General features: G+C 40.5%; 3 protein-coding genes across 3 annotated transcripts; 1 reads left to right on the forward strand and 2 right to left on the reverse strand.

Moving 5' to 3' along the window:
* Positions 1–4,091: 4,091 nt before the first annotated feature.
* On the reverse strand, positions 4,092–8,167 carry ncbp2 (nuclear cap binding protein subunit 2). The gene is made up of 5 exons (XM_079220957.1): positions 8,040–8,167; positions 7,521–7,607; positions 6,922–7,016; positions 6,612–6,750; positions 4,092–5,128 (listed from the first exon to the last, which is right to left on the reverse strand). The coding sequence occupies exons 1-5, from the start codon at positions 8,112–8,114 to the stop codon at positions 5,030–5,032; spliced, it is 495 nt and encodes a 164-aa protein (XP_079077083.1). The 5' UTR covers positions 8,115–8,167; the 3' UTR covers positions 4,092–5,029.
* A 1,688-nt stretch (positions 8,168–9,855) lies between these two features.
* fkbp2 (FKBP prolyl isomerase 2) lies at positions 9,856–11,649 on the reverse strand. Its single transcript, XM_079220750.1, has 2 exons — positions 11,094–11,649; positions 9,856–10,279 (listed from the first exon to the last, which is right to left on the reverse strand). Exon 1 carries the CDS (start codon positions 11,544–11,546, stop codon positions 11,130–11,132), a length of 417 nt encoding a protein of 138 aa, XP_079076876.1. The 5' UTR covers positions 11,547–11,649; the 3' UTR covers positions 9,856–10,279; positions 11,094–11,129.
* A 164-nt stretch (positions 11,650–11,813) lies between these two features.
* Positions 11,814–13,136, forward strand: LOC306738593 (protein NCBP2AS2-like). The gene is made up of 2 exons (XM_079220469.1): positions 11,814–11,916; positions 12,025–13,136. The coding sequence occupies exon 2, from the start codon at positions 12,084–12,086 to the stop codon at positions 12,387–12,389; it is 306 nt and encodes a 101-aa protein (XP_079076595.1). The 5' UTR covers positions 11,814–11,916; positions 12,025–12,083; the 3' UTR covers positions 12,390–13,136.
* Positions 13,137–15,678: the final 2,542 nt, after the last annotated feature.

Here is a 15,678-nt window from a genome sequence, read left to right on the forward strand (position 1 = left end):
GCCTTATCGCACCACACTGCTCAGTCTCATTCTAGACCGATACGAATGCTCACATGTTAGCTGAATGTAAAGCATGCCGCCGAGATAAGCTACTCTTTTCCACAAATACTTCCCCTATGGCGAAATGTCAAGCTAATTTAGCTTCTTTATGGGCATGCTTTAGCGCTTCAGCATGGACGTGTTTCCAAACCATCACAGAGGAGTAAATGACTTTGCTGTAATGAGATCCCTCTAAATAGAAGGGAAACGGGCATGTTTAGTCACTGGACTTTTTGAAATGCCACTGGCTGTTATTCTCCTGGAGCAAATCAGGAATGGAGGAGGTTAATGTTTCTCCTGATGCTGGTGAAGGGTGATGGAAGTATTTGTCCATCAGTGAAAGCATGTTGTATAAACTTTAAAGAACACATTCTGTTTTAGATTCAATCATTTTTATATTTTTATTTATTTTAAAATACACATGTATTTATCTCAAACAAGAGTTATATATGTATTTATTTAAGCATCTCACTGGGTAAAACATTACACCTAAAATACAAGGTGATAGAAATTATTTTAATTATGACTAAATGCATAACATGCACAGTTATGAAACCTTCTTTTGTACATGGGATTATATTTTATCGAGGGAGTAAAATAAGATGTAACCTTGATTCTTCTTACCAATCACTGCACAGTCCCAAAATGATATAGTCGTGTAGATGCGAGTAAAGTTGCTGATAAAATGTGTGCAATATCAGATATAAAATCTAAATTAAGGCAAAAATCTAAAATGGTTTATTACAAAACCATGATCATAATGTTGGATCTCGCAGGCACAGGTTTGGTTGTGAAATAGACTTTAAATCAAGATTAGACATTATACAACTGTCAAGGTGAAAAGTATTTCTCATGATGAGTAAACTAATCTGAATGTACACGGATTCATGCTGCAAATAAAGGCAGAGGTTATCACACAATTGTTTGTACCCGACTCATTTTAGAATCGGGATACATTTCTGCCGTATCTTTATCTCAGGTTTTATTAGCGGGTTAAATGGTGCGCTGATTTTCAGTTTTTCCTTTGGGATCCCAAAACAGTCTGTTGTACATACAATTTGAGTTGCATTGGACGCCGCGGGATGATGGTACGTGTCGGTTTGTAGCCTTGGTGTCATGGCCGTGTCACAGGGACTCCCTGGGGTTCCCGTGGCCCTCGTCCAATGAGGCACTGGTGTTGTGGGTGGAACCAAATCTCACACAGAAAGGAGATTTTAACACCTGATCTGGGGTTGGCGCGGTTTCAAAATCTAGGCTTTCAAAATGACTTGTTGTTGGACACTCTCTTTGTTTCAACCACATGGTGAAGCCCCATCAACAGCCTCCACCCTTCTGTGAAGGCTTTCCACGAGATTTTAGAACTTGTTCCAGGAGTTTGCTCCCATTCAGCCACAAAACCATTAGTCAGGTTGATGTTGGGCGATACGGTGTTCTGGCTTTTTGCACTTTTGTCACGCTAAAACAGAAAAAGATACATGCTAAAGTTTCCAGAAAGTTGAAAAGACACTATTCTCTAAAATAGCATGTCTGCAGAACACAATGAATTCCTTTAAATGAAACAAAGAGCTAAACTTAAAGTACTGTACATACTGTACGTGAATTGGGACGAGAGGAGATTGAACAACTTGACACGAGTGAGCTCATGCTGGTGTGTTCAATCTTCTTATCCATGAAGAAGCCTTTAATATGAGTTAATGACAAGGCTGGGGAGTATCCTCACGCTTAAGGCTGACGGAGAGAGCTGTTGTTCGTCGTGGTAATGGGGGATCATTATCTAACTGCATCATCTGGAAGCGGCCAATGATGGGCTGCCATAATAATGTGTTTCTCAGTGAGACAAAGCTGGGGGTTGAAGCATTTCTTTCCATAATTCCAAACAGGCCTCTCTACTTTGCATAAACGTCTCGTTAATTCTGGGACCGGTCCTGGCACCGTCTAATTCTCACTTGACCCCATTTGATCTTGACTTTTTGAACCAGACGATGATAACAGCTAATGTTGCAAATGTGCACGAACCATATCATGTGGGGGCAAGCTTGGAGCCTCGATGAGCTACGCCTCTGCTGCAGAAGAAATGGAAGTTGATAAATCCCCAGGCTCGCTCAAAATGTCAAATACACATCATATGGATGCAAAGAGCTTTTATGAATCATGAACAGGTTTCTGGTATTGAGGATATAATGAAATCATTGTACAATCATTTCAGCCGTTGAGGCCACAGCTCCTTCTGACCCCTTGCAGTGTAATAAAAAAGGCTTGAAACAGACTAAAACATGTGGTGATGGTGGCGTCCACCTCGTCTGTGCAAAGAAGACAGTGTCCTATAATTCTGCTTGCATCCTGTGTGGGCTCTCGTGGTTCTAACCTTGTTTTATACCTCCACAGCCCTGTCAGGGAAGCTAAACTATACCCCTTCATTGACCCAATTTGTCATACGCCAAATGTGTTCAGTTCAACTAATTCTGAAAGAGTATGTTAATAAAAGTGGATGTTGTTTCGGTCAGTTTGCAGTACTGATACTACTACTACTACTACTACTACTACTATTATTATCTAGTGGCAGAAGCAAGACCTTTTAACATCCATCACTTTTATCTGTTTCAACTGATTATCCATCACAATTAGATGATTATTTCAACTTTTGTTTGAAAATTAATCACTTTTATCTTGCTTTTCATGGTTATGAAACCAGCTCCCAACCGGCTCAAAATGGAAGTTTCTTTCGCCACAGTGAGAACCTCATGGAAAGTGTTGGTTCACTGTCACATCTCTCGGTCCCCCTACCTACTCTTCTGCCATCTTGTGTTCATTTTCCAAATATGCTGCATGCAGAGGATGTGATTATGAATGTAATGTAGTAGCTAATGGCAGGAATTAGTGGTCGGGATGTAATGCAGAAATGTGTCTGCGGAGCCGATTTCAACTGCTTGGTATTCTGATCCGCTCCTCACTTCACTTCTACAGCTCACGCTGAGATAAGAGACCAGCTGACCTCTTAGAAACTGCCAAGATACCGTGTTCCTTATTACGAGTGGAACGAGGACTGTCTAGCAATGGAGCCCTGACTAACTGCTGAGCAAAATGATCACCAGTATAATATTAATTCTTAATTACTTGACTGCAACGAAAAGGGAGAGATTGTCTGCATACTGAACTATGAAAAGCTCGCAAAGGTTTTGACCTACAAAATGACAACTCCACCTGTGCACATTAACATTTGAGCATTTAATAACAGGTGTTTAATACGAGCAAAGCTTTCATCTCATGAGGTAGACGCCAACTTCATGAGGTAAAAAGGTTGCATCGAAGGTCGCATTGAACCTTGAAGGCCGTTACAGCTTTTTAGGGGCATCAGACGACTACCAGTACTCTCACAGTATATACTGTGTAGCTGCAGGTTGCCAAGACATGGACTTCGGGATACAACACTATTCAGTGATCCCAAAAGACTTCCTATATCCAAAATTATATTAATAATGAATGGGATGACTGTCTAATCTAAAAGAAAATATCACAAAAAGTGGCAAACTCTTATCACCTGACTCTGCACAGTTTTAGTGCGTTCCAGCTTATTGTTTGGGATTTAAGGGGCCCTACTTTAGCGTTCTGGTTCACTCCCACAGTCCTCACCAGCATCGTTTACAGCAACAGCAGGTAAATAGCTCCAAAAATCCAGTGCACACTACTTGCCCAACACTCAACTGACAGACACAGTTGGCAAATAGCCGTTAAACATAGTGAAGTACTTTGTAGCTAGAAAAGAACAACCATTTCACTCAGGAGTTTGTCAGAAACTAAACTAAACAGAGAACAAATATTAAACTCAATTTGTCATTTTGCTAAGAAGATAAGTTCAAATGAATGCTTACGGTGTTCTGTGTCCGCTGGATGTGTAAATAAGCTTCTGTCAATTAAGCAAGTCAAGAATACCAGGCATGGCGTCAATGTAAGTGTTCAATGTAATATCATTCTCCTCTTAAAGGCCCGAGTTGAATGACATTCACAAACCAAGCGGTGATTACCAGACCTCGGACAATGATTGGGAAAAAGTGTCTCAAACAAAAAGAAATTTATTTATTTAAAAAAAATTTACATCCAATTAAAGACAAAGTTTCATTCATGGAAATCAGTACGATAACAGAATGCTTTCTTTCCATTACTTCAGCAGATTATAATTTTCACATGGAGTGCGCATGATCACTTTGTCTTGATATTTGATACATCGTTGACCCAGAAACTACATGCTATCAGAACCTTTTACAGCTGGGAATGAAATGGATGGGATATCTATATGAGGAGGGCAATCTTGGTACCCATCAGTCTGAAAACAGACAACCCTCTGGGGGCAAGGGGCAATACTTCTGAGGTTACGGTGCAGCCAGCGGAAATCCAGACCGGGACTTCCTTTTCCGTGCGCTGCTGAATGTATACAGTCCAATTTGAACTTGAGATGCCGGACTGGAGTTGGGAGTTGGCATATACGACCGGTTCGCGCCCCAAGTAGCCAGTTTACGAGCTCCAAGATGACATTATGGTCAATGCCTTCTGCCTCTTTAGCTCTTCACATGGACTGTTGACTTGCATTGGGCCAAAGCCGGCTCGCACATGATCAGTCTTTACAACTCAAGACTAAAACCAGAAACCAGCACACTTTTGATGCAAAAATATTGTCCGGTTGCCTCGAGATTTGACACATCAATGCAGAATATGTTTATAGAGATCATGTGCTGGATAATGAAAAGTTCACACTATATGTCGGGCTGCTGCGTGTTGAAAGCAGGTAGGAAAGTCCAAGAGGCTGTCAGAACAGAAATTAAATAAATAACAGCTGCTAATGAGGTCCAGGGGTCCGTGCAGAACTGCAGTAAAGTTTGAATTTAACACAAAATATTGCGGTAGCATGTGGAGGCCTTGTTGGAGAATTCATCTGGTCCAGGACCGAGGGAGGGGCTCTGTGTCGTCCAGGCAGACTGCTGTGGTGGGATTCAGGCTAAAAACTATTGCGTACCTCTGTGGAACGATGCTGCTGAGCCAGCTTACCGTAGCCGCCTCTGGCTGGGTCGTAGTCCTGCCTGTACTCATCTCTCACCTACAAAAGAAACACAACCAGAGGGTACAAGTAAATACACATATTTTCATTACTTTAATTGAGGGGGGTTTGTCTGAAAAAAGTACATACTGGAGGGTATTTGCCTGCATTTCCCCCTCACCCCCGACAAGGAACCAGTTTTTAGTCCAATATTTAGATTTCCTCATTTACGCTCTTCAGAAAGCTCATCGTCTACCACTGCAACACAATTGGATTACATTATGTATTTGTTAACAGCGTAATATAGACTTTCATTTACAAATGTCACGCTATAGTAATGCCGTCCCTTCAAAAGGCCATGGTAAATCGTGCATAATTTATTTTGGACGGGATATCACTTTCTAAATATCATACTGGTGTATTAAAATGTCATGAGTATTGATTTCTTTGAATGCCATTTTCAAAACACCATTTTAATATTGTTTTCCAAAACTTTTTAAGTGTGAATGGTTCAACCTTCTACAATCACTAGTTTCCTCTTCCCCATTGTGGTGAGGAAATCCTGCTGCTTCCTAATCTGTTTTTTTGGAAAACACTGCCAAACTTAATATGCTTTCTTATGTTGTACAATGGGTCTCGAGTTTAACATTTTTACAAGCGCACACAAACATTTTGGGATTGAAGCTGCTGATGTGCAATCTGTTTGTCTGATGCAAAAGCAAGCATTCAGTGTTTCATACACACGTGTATCTTTGAAAAAGAAGAAACGTGTATTTAGCAGATGGGATATTAAATCTGATAGCCAATTTGTAACAACAAAAAAAGATACACATTGGGCAACATATTTCACAGTTCCCATCAGATCATTTTCAGTAACAAACTAACTGGTATGACAGACACCAATATGTTCCTCTCTGTGGAAGTCTGTTTTAAAAGACTATGTATACTATAGTCTATAATTTATCTAAGAAATAATATCCTACATACTTAGAAATTGATTATATAATAGTACAGTTACCAGCAATGCCCAATGTTTACATTATTGTGAGTTTTGGCCAATTAAGTTATGTCTGTTATGGGAGCCCTGATCATTCATAGCTAAAAAGTTGAATTTTCCACAACACAAGATTCAAGAACATTTGACTTCTCTTCTCTCCATGAGGTCACCATAACAAGTGTTATGGTGACCTCAAACCGAGTTAATTTCTGCACTGCAATGCCTTAGTAATTAGCGGACATATACAGACAGTGATATATCTGCATTAGGCTTATATGACTTTTTCCCCTTCCCATATATTTCCCTTGTTAATTTATTAGCCTTAATCTACTTAAGACCAATTCAAGATGGGACCTTGCATCAATCAACATGGTTCCTTTCAGCTCATCAAGCTTAAAATAAATATTGTCTAGCTCACTGCATCATGTCCATCCTTCAAGATTCTTACTGTACCAGAGATAGTTTTAAACGTACGAGCATTGGTTCCCAAAGGAGGTGCCTTGAGGGAGGACTTCATACAAGAACAACAAACAAGTTGTTCCTCACCTGTCCTCCTGATTTTCCACGGCCGTACTGCCGTCCCTCCTTGAAGCCAGCGTCCCAGTCTGTCCTGATGATACGGTCATCCAGCCGTGTGCCATTAATGAAGCGCATGGCATTTTCTGCACCTAAGCGCGTGTAGTATCTGGTACAGATGGGGTTAAGGTCTAAACTTGCACAACATGGTCACGTCATGCTAAATTGGTTTAACTTAATAGTGCATGGATTATTTGGTTCGTCTCCCGGCAGGCAGATGACTTGATGTTGAGGTGCGTTTTCTGTGAAAATGGATGAATGCTTAAATTTACAAGGATACTCGACAAAGCAGAATCCACAGGCTGTCTTCTTGACTTTATCTGTGCCAATGACGATGCGCTTCACGTCTCCACTTTTAGAGAATATCTCGTGTACCTGCACATAAATTACAAAAGACAAGTGAGAATTGTGTCAGAGATAATAAGAAGCAGTTGAACTTAAGACTATCCTCCAAATATTTTACACTCATGAAATTATAGTTTTTAAAAAACTTGTTTGAAATGTATAACAATTTTAATAGAACTAACTGCTAGAGTTGCAAGCCTCTGGAAATCTGACAAATAAAGTCAAAGCCTGGCCAATAAAGATGAAAAACTAGCCAAAAAAAAGCTCTTCAGGTAATACTGGTTTGAGGAAATATGTATACACCTGAGGATTGCGATACTATGTTTTGTGGCAGAGTCCACTGTCTGCCACAAAACATAGTATCGCACATGGCCCAAACAGTAGTGCAATAATGTTAGATATGACAGCGACTGATAAATGCAAATGCAGTCCCCCACAGTTTTCCTAAAATTGGGTTTTAAAAACAATACACACACCTCTTTTTCAAATTTATTGTACTTCATGCGCACACGTGCTTAGCCAAAAAGTACTTACCTGGTCCTCGGTGGAGTAAAAGGAGAGATTTCCAACATACAGAGTGTGGCTCTGCTTCAGCAGCTTCTCCTGATCATAGCGGTTACCCTGAAAATACAAGCAATACGAGTCATTTCACTCGGCACCATTTTAGTAAACTCATAGCTCGATATCAAGCATTTGAGTAAATGGCGAGGATTATCTGATCGAGCTCATTAAGCCCATCAATGGATATTTCTAAATGAACACCAATCAGCGCCTGAGAACTCCTTTACGTTACCGTTGCTCAAGCGTCTGCACGACCAAACACGTGCAGACGAATAATGCTTGAATCTCAAAGTACAGCGGTACAATTACATTTAAGTAGCGAGACGATTTAATTTATATATTTAAAACAAAGGTGACAAATAAAAACAGCGCCATACTGAGCGCGAGCGGCCCGCTCTGTTATTTGCCGCTAACGCTAACGCTAAGGCTAAGTGTTGGCTAAAAGCTGGACAGTTACAAACCTCGGGTATCGGCCGGTGTTTCCCCACTTACCTTAAAATGTTGGTCTCTGTATTGACTCACATCAACGTAAGAGTCGCTAACCAATGCGTTTAATTTAGAAGCCATTGTGAGGAAACGACAGCTAGCTGTCCGCAGAAGGTTCACTCCTGTGTGCTTGTCTTACATTAGTTCCGGTTCATGTGTCCGTCCTCTAAAGAACTCCGGGAGGAACATTCTCTCTGTGATGATATCCACATTACATTAATTGAGTAGCGCCCCCTTTCGGTGGGTTCTTGATACACTGATTTTGTTTGATGTACGTCAATGATAAAATGAAATACGTCGTGTTTTTTTTATTCATTTAACTGAGCAAACGCATGCTATTGTAAAATCCACATAACAGAAGTCGCTTTTATAACAAATATCTAATTCTTGAACAATTAAATTACCCACGGTCACATGACTATTGAAGCTGGCAGCTGAGCTGTGAGATGTGGTGCCACTCGATTGGCTGCTGCCATTTTGTCAATAGGCTCGTTCGTTAGAGCTGCGCCTCGCCTGGAATCCAGACGAGAGCAGCGGCCGCAGCTGGAGGCGTTGACAAAAAACTGCAATCAAGTCGGACAGTTGTCAACTGCCTTCAAAATATACACAGAAACTCACGGGAAACAGTACTTCCTGTTAGTTCCGAACTTTTGTTTACAGATCACGTTTGGATTTATTATATGTGTTTATAAATATATATATTAATGTAGAAATGACTGTGTAGCTGCATCCTTTGGTATTTTTATGTCTGCCTGTGAAATACATTATTACTGGTTTAGATATGTGTTATGAAAATAAGATTTTGTATTATCAACCACACAAGATGTGTTTTTAGATTAAACATGAGACGAATAGTCAATAATCGAGGATTAAGTATTACAACTACACATAAAAAAAGGATTTTCTGCAACACATGGTGTTTGCTGTCAGATCTAAGAGCCAATCAGCTCTCTGATGTGGCGAGAGCCAGGCGTTTCCCATCATGCACTGGGCAAAGCAGTCGTTTGAGAGCAACTACGGTGACTGACTCTGAAATCGACAGCCGGCTTGGTCTCGTGAGAGTATCGTTGAACACGTGTGCATGACGTCAGAGCAAGTCGGGACCAAGTCGGACACAAATCTAACCGGCATGCATTGCGCGCCGATCGCCGCCGATCGATTCTGCGCAGAACTGGCTCATCTCGAACGAGCCTATTGGCTGTTGTTGGAGTAGTGGTTTGAATCAACATTTTATGTCTATTTTTTCTCGTATACTATAAAATATGTGTTGGATATTTTACAGATGTTTTTATTTAAACACATTTTTTCTCATACTTTGCCTTCAAAAAACAAAACAAAACAAAAATATATATATATATATATATATATATATATATATATATATATATATATACACACACACACATATATATATATACATATATATATATATATAAAAAGGGTGTTTCTTCGTTTGCTTTTTGAATATCCTGCATTTAATACACTTGTGTCTGACTGCTCAATAAGACTACATGCCAGATAACTGGCCTTATTCTCACAGTATTTGAAACCTTAATGATTAAGTGTTAAAGTACATCTGTAGGGTGTAATTACCAGAATACTTCAGTGAATCATCCATTTAGCGTTAAGAAAGTGCATTACCCAACTATAGGTCTACTATATACATATAATGAGATATTCAGAGGTATTAGAATTGTGTTTTGTTAAACAATCAGAAGACATTAGTTACGGCTACTGCATAAAATACACATTAATGAAGCCATGGAATAGTGGAAAAATATTTCTTGTTCAACAAAACCACTTCAGACTGCAAAGTTTCCCGTAAGATGACCATTTTATTATCATAATTCAAATATTTAAAGTAAAAAATATTTATCTTTCCATCCCCTGCCTGCCTTCTGACTAAATTAACAAACTAACTTACTTGTGAAAAGAACGTAGAAATATGAATGAACCCTCTAGTAAACATTACAGACAATTAGTAACTATAAACTATTAGGGCATGACTTGATTATCAACCTGTAGCCAAATACTGGGTTTAGCTGCTCACTGTCAGTTCTACTAATGTTTAGGAAGGCCATACATCACTTCTTGTATCATAATAACTTCAGACCAATAAATCAGAGCACAATAAGGAGCACAGTAGCTCTGTCGTGGGTTGTCAACTCCACTCCCGAGTTTTCCATGTAGTCTTTATCAGAGGTCAGATGATCTCCAAGTAGTCGTGCTGCAGCAGCTCCTGGAACCTGAAAGAAAAAGAAAAACATGTATGAAATACAATTAACAGACAATTTCAATCCTCCCACCCCCAATGGCTAGCAATACAATACTACATTAAGAGGTTTTTACTGAACGTATATGCATTGAATGGCCAGAACTGAAAAATCCAGACCATAAATAGTATAATACATTTTGTTTGTTTTCATGAAAATATTAAAGTGGGTTCAGATTTATAAAATATACTTGATGCGTGTGCTATGAGTACAGATCCACTCTTATTTTATATGGTGCATGCTTCTAATTTGACTTTCAGTTAATCAAATTATTCAGAGGAGGGCTGAGGCCATGTTGTATTCCAGGAATAATGTAGTAGGCCTGCACAATGCATGGTGAATAGTGGGGGTGGGTAATATGGCTACAGGTTGATAATCAAGTCATGCCCTAGTAGTTTCTAGTCTGTAATGTTTACTAGAGGGTTCATTCGTATGTCTACGTCATTTTCACAAATAAGTTAGTTAAGTTAGTCAGAAGGCAGGCAGGGGAAGGAGAAAAATAAATGTTTTTTACTTTAAATATTTGAATTATGATAATAAAATGGTCATCTTACAGGAAACTTTGCGTTCTGAAGTAGTTCTGTTGAACAAGAAATATGCTTCCACTATTCCATTGCTTCATTAATGTGTATTTTATGCAGTAGCCGTAACAAATGTCTTCATGTTGTATTCCAGGAATAACGTAGTAGGCCTGCACAATGCACGGAGAAGGGTGGGGGGTGGGTAAAAGGCCCGAGCACCATACTATTGCACCATAAAAAATAAAAAAAAGACCGTAAGCGCTCACGTTTTGAAAGTTGCTTTCTTCTCCATCCTCTCTTCATCAAAGCTCGTTCTTCCTCTCGATGGTGAGCAGCTCCACTTCGAAGATGAGCGTTGCTCCCCCGGGGATCTTTGGCGGAGCTCCCCGGTCTCCGTAGCCGAGCTCGGAGGGGATGACCAGCTTCCTCTTCTCGCCCTCGCACATGCCCAGCAGGCCCTGATCCCAGCCTTTGATCACCTGGCCCGTGCCCAGTGTAAAGGTGAAGGGCCTGTCGCGGGGGATGCTGCTGTCAAACTCCGTGCCGTCCTCCAGCTTGCCCGTGTAGTGCATGTTCAGCACGTCTCCTTTACGGGACTTGATGGAGCAGTTGTCCACTCGCTTCTTGATGCCAATCTGTAGCTTCTTCTTATCGGCTCCGCTCTCCGCCGCCGGGCACAGAGACAGCACGGTCACGGCGAGCAACAGGATGACCCTCATGGCAGCAGTCCACGTCACGGTGTCCACACGACCAGGGCTTTGTTTTGGGGGAGAGAAGACTGCCCTGAACACTCCAAGCGCAAACTGTAGTGAGACGAGTGGTGGGAATTCGCTGGGGAGTCTGTTGCTGAAAGCGGATGTACGTATGATACAACCGGATGTGTTTCCCCGGCTGGTGTCACCGACAAAAACGTTCGGAATACCGTTTGCCACATTGCAGAAGTTAGCTTCAGATTCGTAGATCCCGCTCAACTCTTTAGGGGAGAACTTAAAGATACAACCTGAAACCAACTTCAGCCACGCTTTACAGTGTGTTATGTAGTCGCCTAGCTAGCGCAACCCGAGCTAGTTTTCACCTGGTTCAGCTGAAGTAAGGAAGTCAACTTTGTTATCACTGACCTCAACATACATGACCATATAGCAAGCTACCGTCGATGAGCATAACTCCACCTAACCGTACACGTTGATGTCATTACAGGGATACAGGAGAGTGACGGGCAGCTAACGCGTCAAGGTGCTCTGAAAACACCCGACAACATGCTCGCTCGTATGCTGTTTAACCTCCTCAACAACCTCCAGGTCGTTGAGAAGTTGGCAGAGTCTCGTCCGATTCGCCGGGCGGCCCAGATCACAGCCTACGCCATCACCAAGGCTCAAATAGCCGGCAGGGACGCCTCGAAGCGGGTCATGCGGTCACAGACGCTGCGGCAAGTCCGGGACGAGGCTGGCACAGCCCCGCGGGACGTGGGAGAGATGGGCAGCCGCCTCAAGAGAGTCAGAGAGACCTTTGTGAATGAAGTGAAGGAGGGGTGGAAGGACGGCTCCAGACAGATCAAGAAATAAAGGAAGGAAGGAAGGAAGGAAGGAAGGGCTGGCTATAGGGGGTTAAAGTGACTGGGGGGGGGTGCACTTATCACTTTTGTGGCCAGTTATTAAGCTGACAACATCTCTTGTTTTCGTGGCGTATTGAACCAACAGTGGCTCAAGGGGTGCAAATGTGGTGTGTAAACAATCTGCCTCAGTGATGCAATATAACAGTGTCAGAAAAAAAGTGGCTTCATTTAGGACACTGATCAGTGATCGAGAGCTCCAGACTCACTGATGGCCAGATACTTTATGGGGTTAAACTAAATGCATTGTCTGTATTCACACCTCTAAGAATACATGGGGATCTGCTGTGTTTATTTCATCTTTAAGAAAGCCTGTGGAAAAGTAGGAACTGTCTTGTAGAATTGAAAAAAGTGGAAGTTTAGATTATTAAAGTTAACTGCACTTTTCTAAAGTAAATTGATGATTCAATGAAGACAGACCCTCAGTACTGCCTTCTATCTCTGGCATCTTTACTTAAGCCTGTGATACAAAACCACATACTGTCAGTTCAACAAATTTTGTCCTGTTTCCTTTCTTCCATTTCCCCCCACGATGTGCACTACTACATCAATACCTCCCAAAAAGCTTTTATGGATCTTTAGGACGGTGTCTTGGTTAATAATTGTATCTGTCAAAAATGTATATATAGAGAATGATGTGATTATGCTTTGCATACACAATTAATTCACCTTTTGGCTCTTCACTATTAAATACAATTATAACTTATAACAGCATTTTGACTGCTAGACAGTGTCAATATTGATATGGATACAAAGCAAGTTTTAAAAGAAAAAAAAAAGGGAAAGGATATGTACAATGTTAAGTTAGTTATATCAGGTCTAGATCTTAAACATATTCCTGTGTGGTCATGTGAATGTAACACTTCGGTGTGGACGAATGTCAGAGACTGGCGGTAAGAAAAGCTGTGTCAGGTTTGCAGAGTCAGAGGGTTCACAGACGTCTACAGGTCATTGCTTTCACGTTGTAATTCAGTTAATTAGCTTCCACAACGATGGAGATATGAAACACTGGAAAGAAAGATAAGAGGACATTTTATTGCTCCTTGTGACATTTGGTCCCTGCAGTGACAGTGAATGTTATCATGTACTACCTTTAATTAAGAGTCAAAGACCTGCACACATACACACCAGCCGCCTAGTCAGAGTGCAATAACTTTGATACCTGGCTCCATTTCTCTTCAGATCTTCCATCTACCCTGTGGCTTTGAGAAAACCACGACCCATTTACTATGTGTTGTACTGTCATATAGTGCAGCAATAACAAATCGAATATCATCAGAAAATGATTTGGCAACTGTTTTGATGATTCATTCATTTAAGTAATAATTTTACAAAGAAGCATTTGATGGTTTTTCAATTTTCATATGTGAGAACTTGCTGTTCATGTCCTTGCATCGTATAATATTGTATATCTGTGATATTTGGACTGTTAGTCAGACAAAACAAGACATCACCACGACAAGACAGTCTCATTGGGCTCTAGAAAATTCTGATTGGCTTTCCCCACTGTTTACTGGTGTTCTATGAAATTATCAAGAATATACTGGGATGATTAATCAATTATGAAACACATTTTACTGCTGATCCTGAAACCAAATTCACTTATTGATGACATGACTGGGGTCTTTATATGACAGCTGGGAATATCTGCAGAAAAGTTAACATTCAATGAAATAATAGCGCAACAGAATGCATTTAATAGCTTTATTCCATTTGAACAAGCACAGAAAACAGCTCTAGTCTGGAGCTTTATGTAGCGATACTTGTGCAGACTCACTGGCCTGGCAACTAAATATTAGTTACATGTTACTTAATTTCACATAGAAATATTAGGAGGAAGATAAGGTTATTGTTTCTGACAGCATGAGTCAGTACATATACACTGATATGGCATCTGAACTTCATATAAAAATAAATCTCTCAACATAGGAAAATACACATCCGATCAACATTAACAGGAAACTGCGTCGAGCAACAGGAAGTAGAGTAGATATGACAGGAACAGGTTAGTTTGAGTTAGAAAGAGACATTTCTGGAGTGAGTTGTTTGGGTTAAGGCTTAAAGCAGTCTAGTATAAACATTAATTTTCTTTTATTTCATGCTTTTTTACTCATATTCCTTTGACACTCTTGCATGATTAACAATATAAAGCCGTCTCTTGAGTCTCTGAGTCTTTCCTCAACTGACACAAACTTCTCTTTAAATTATCCAGACAAAACAAAAACTCATTCACTCTCCAGCACACACATGTTTTCTTTATGTTCTCCCCAAATCTAAAAAGGTGTGAGAAATGGCTGCAGGTGGAAGGTATTATGACTATCTGCTGCTAAATAAGTTCTTATCAATAAAACATATTAAGAGAACAATTAATCATTCAATTCATAATTCACCTTTCAGTTGAGGAGAATACATGAAGCAGACAGCTATGCACAAACATTCATCATCACACCATCCAGCACAGCTCTGTGTCGAGGCAACACTAGTACATATTCACTGATATGGCATTAGCTTTTGGAGAAACAAAGCTTTCACTAAGGGAAGGCCGTGTTGGTTAGCTCACAGAGCAAGTGGCAGCAGAACAGCAATCTGACTTCTATTCACATGAAGAGTTTAATAAGGGGGGAACTGATCTGGGGTCAGTTACAGAAGGTACTGTCTCAATCAATACAGTTTTAAAGACACCAGGAGGAGAAAGCTTTAAGGTTAGGTTGATTGACCTCTGACTCACACTCCAAACGTATTGCAGAGATGAAAACAGTCATCTCATCTCTGCAAAAAATAATTGTATTTCTCAAAATGTCAAACTCTTTTTTAGAAGATAAGGGACCTGGTCACTGATCTCAGACGCATACTTACACAAGACAGACAGTGAAGGTAAAGTGATCTAGATCTTTTTAGGAACTCTGTGGTGAAAGTTAAAACATTACATGTGACTTATGTGAAGTTAACAATCTGATTGTCTGTTCTTTGTAAAATGAAACAGGCATGCACAAACCACTAAAGTAATGTAACAGGTGGCAGCATACACACTGATATGGCAGCTCACCTTCAAAAAGTGGCCGCAACACCTTCTCTCATGTCGGATTCACACAAGCTGAAAGTTCTTTTGGGAATTAAACCTTATTATCTGCCACTAAAACAAGTGACAATGTGCTTCATTTTAACACTAGCACTATCTGAATCAAAGGTAGTTTCAACATGCCATCCAAGGGAGTAGGAGACAAGGCTGGACACCTGTGTCA

The sequence above is a fragment of the Taurulus bubalis genome (genome assembly GCF_910589615.1).
Source record: "Taurulus bubalis genome assembly, chromosome: 7".
NCBI classification, from domain to species: Eukaryota; Metazoa; Chordata; class Actinopteri; order Perciformes; family Cottidae; genus Taurulus; species Taurulus bubalis.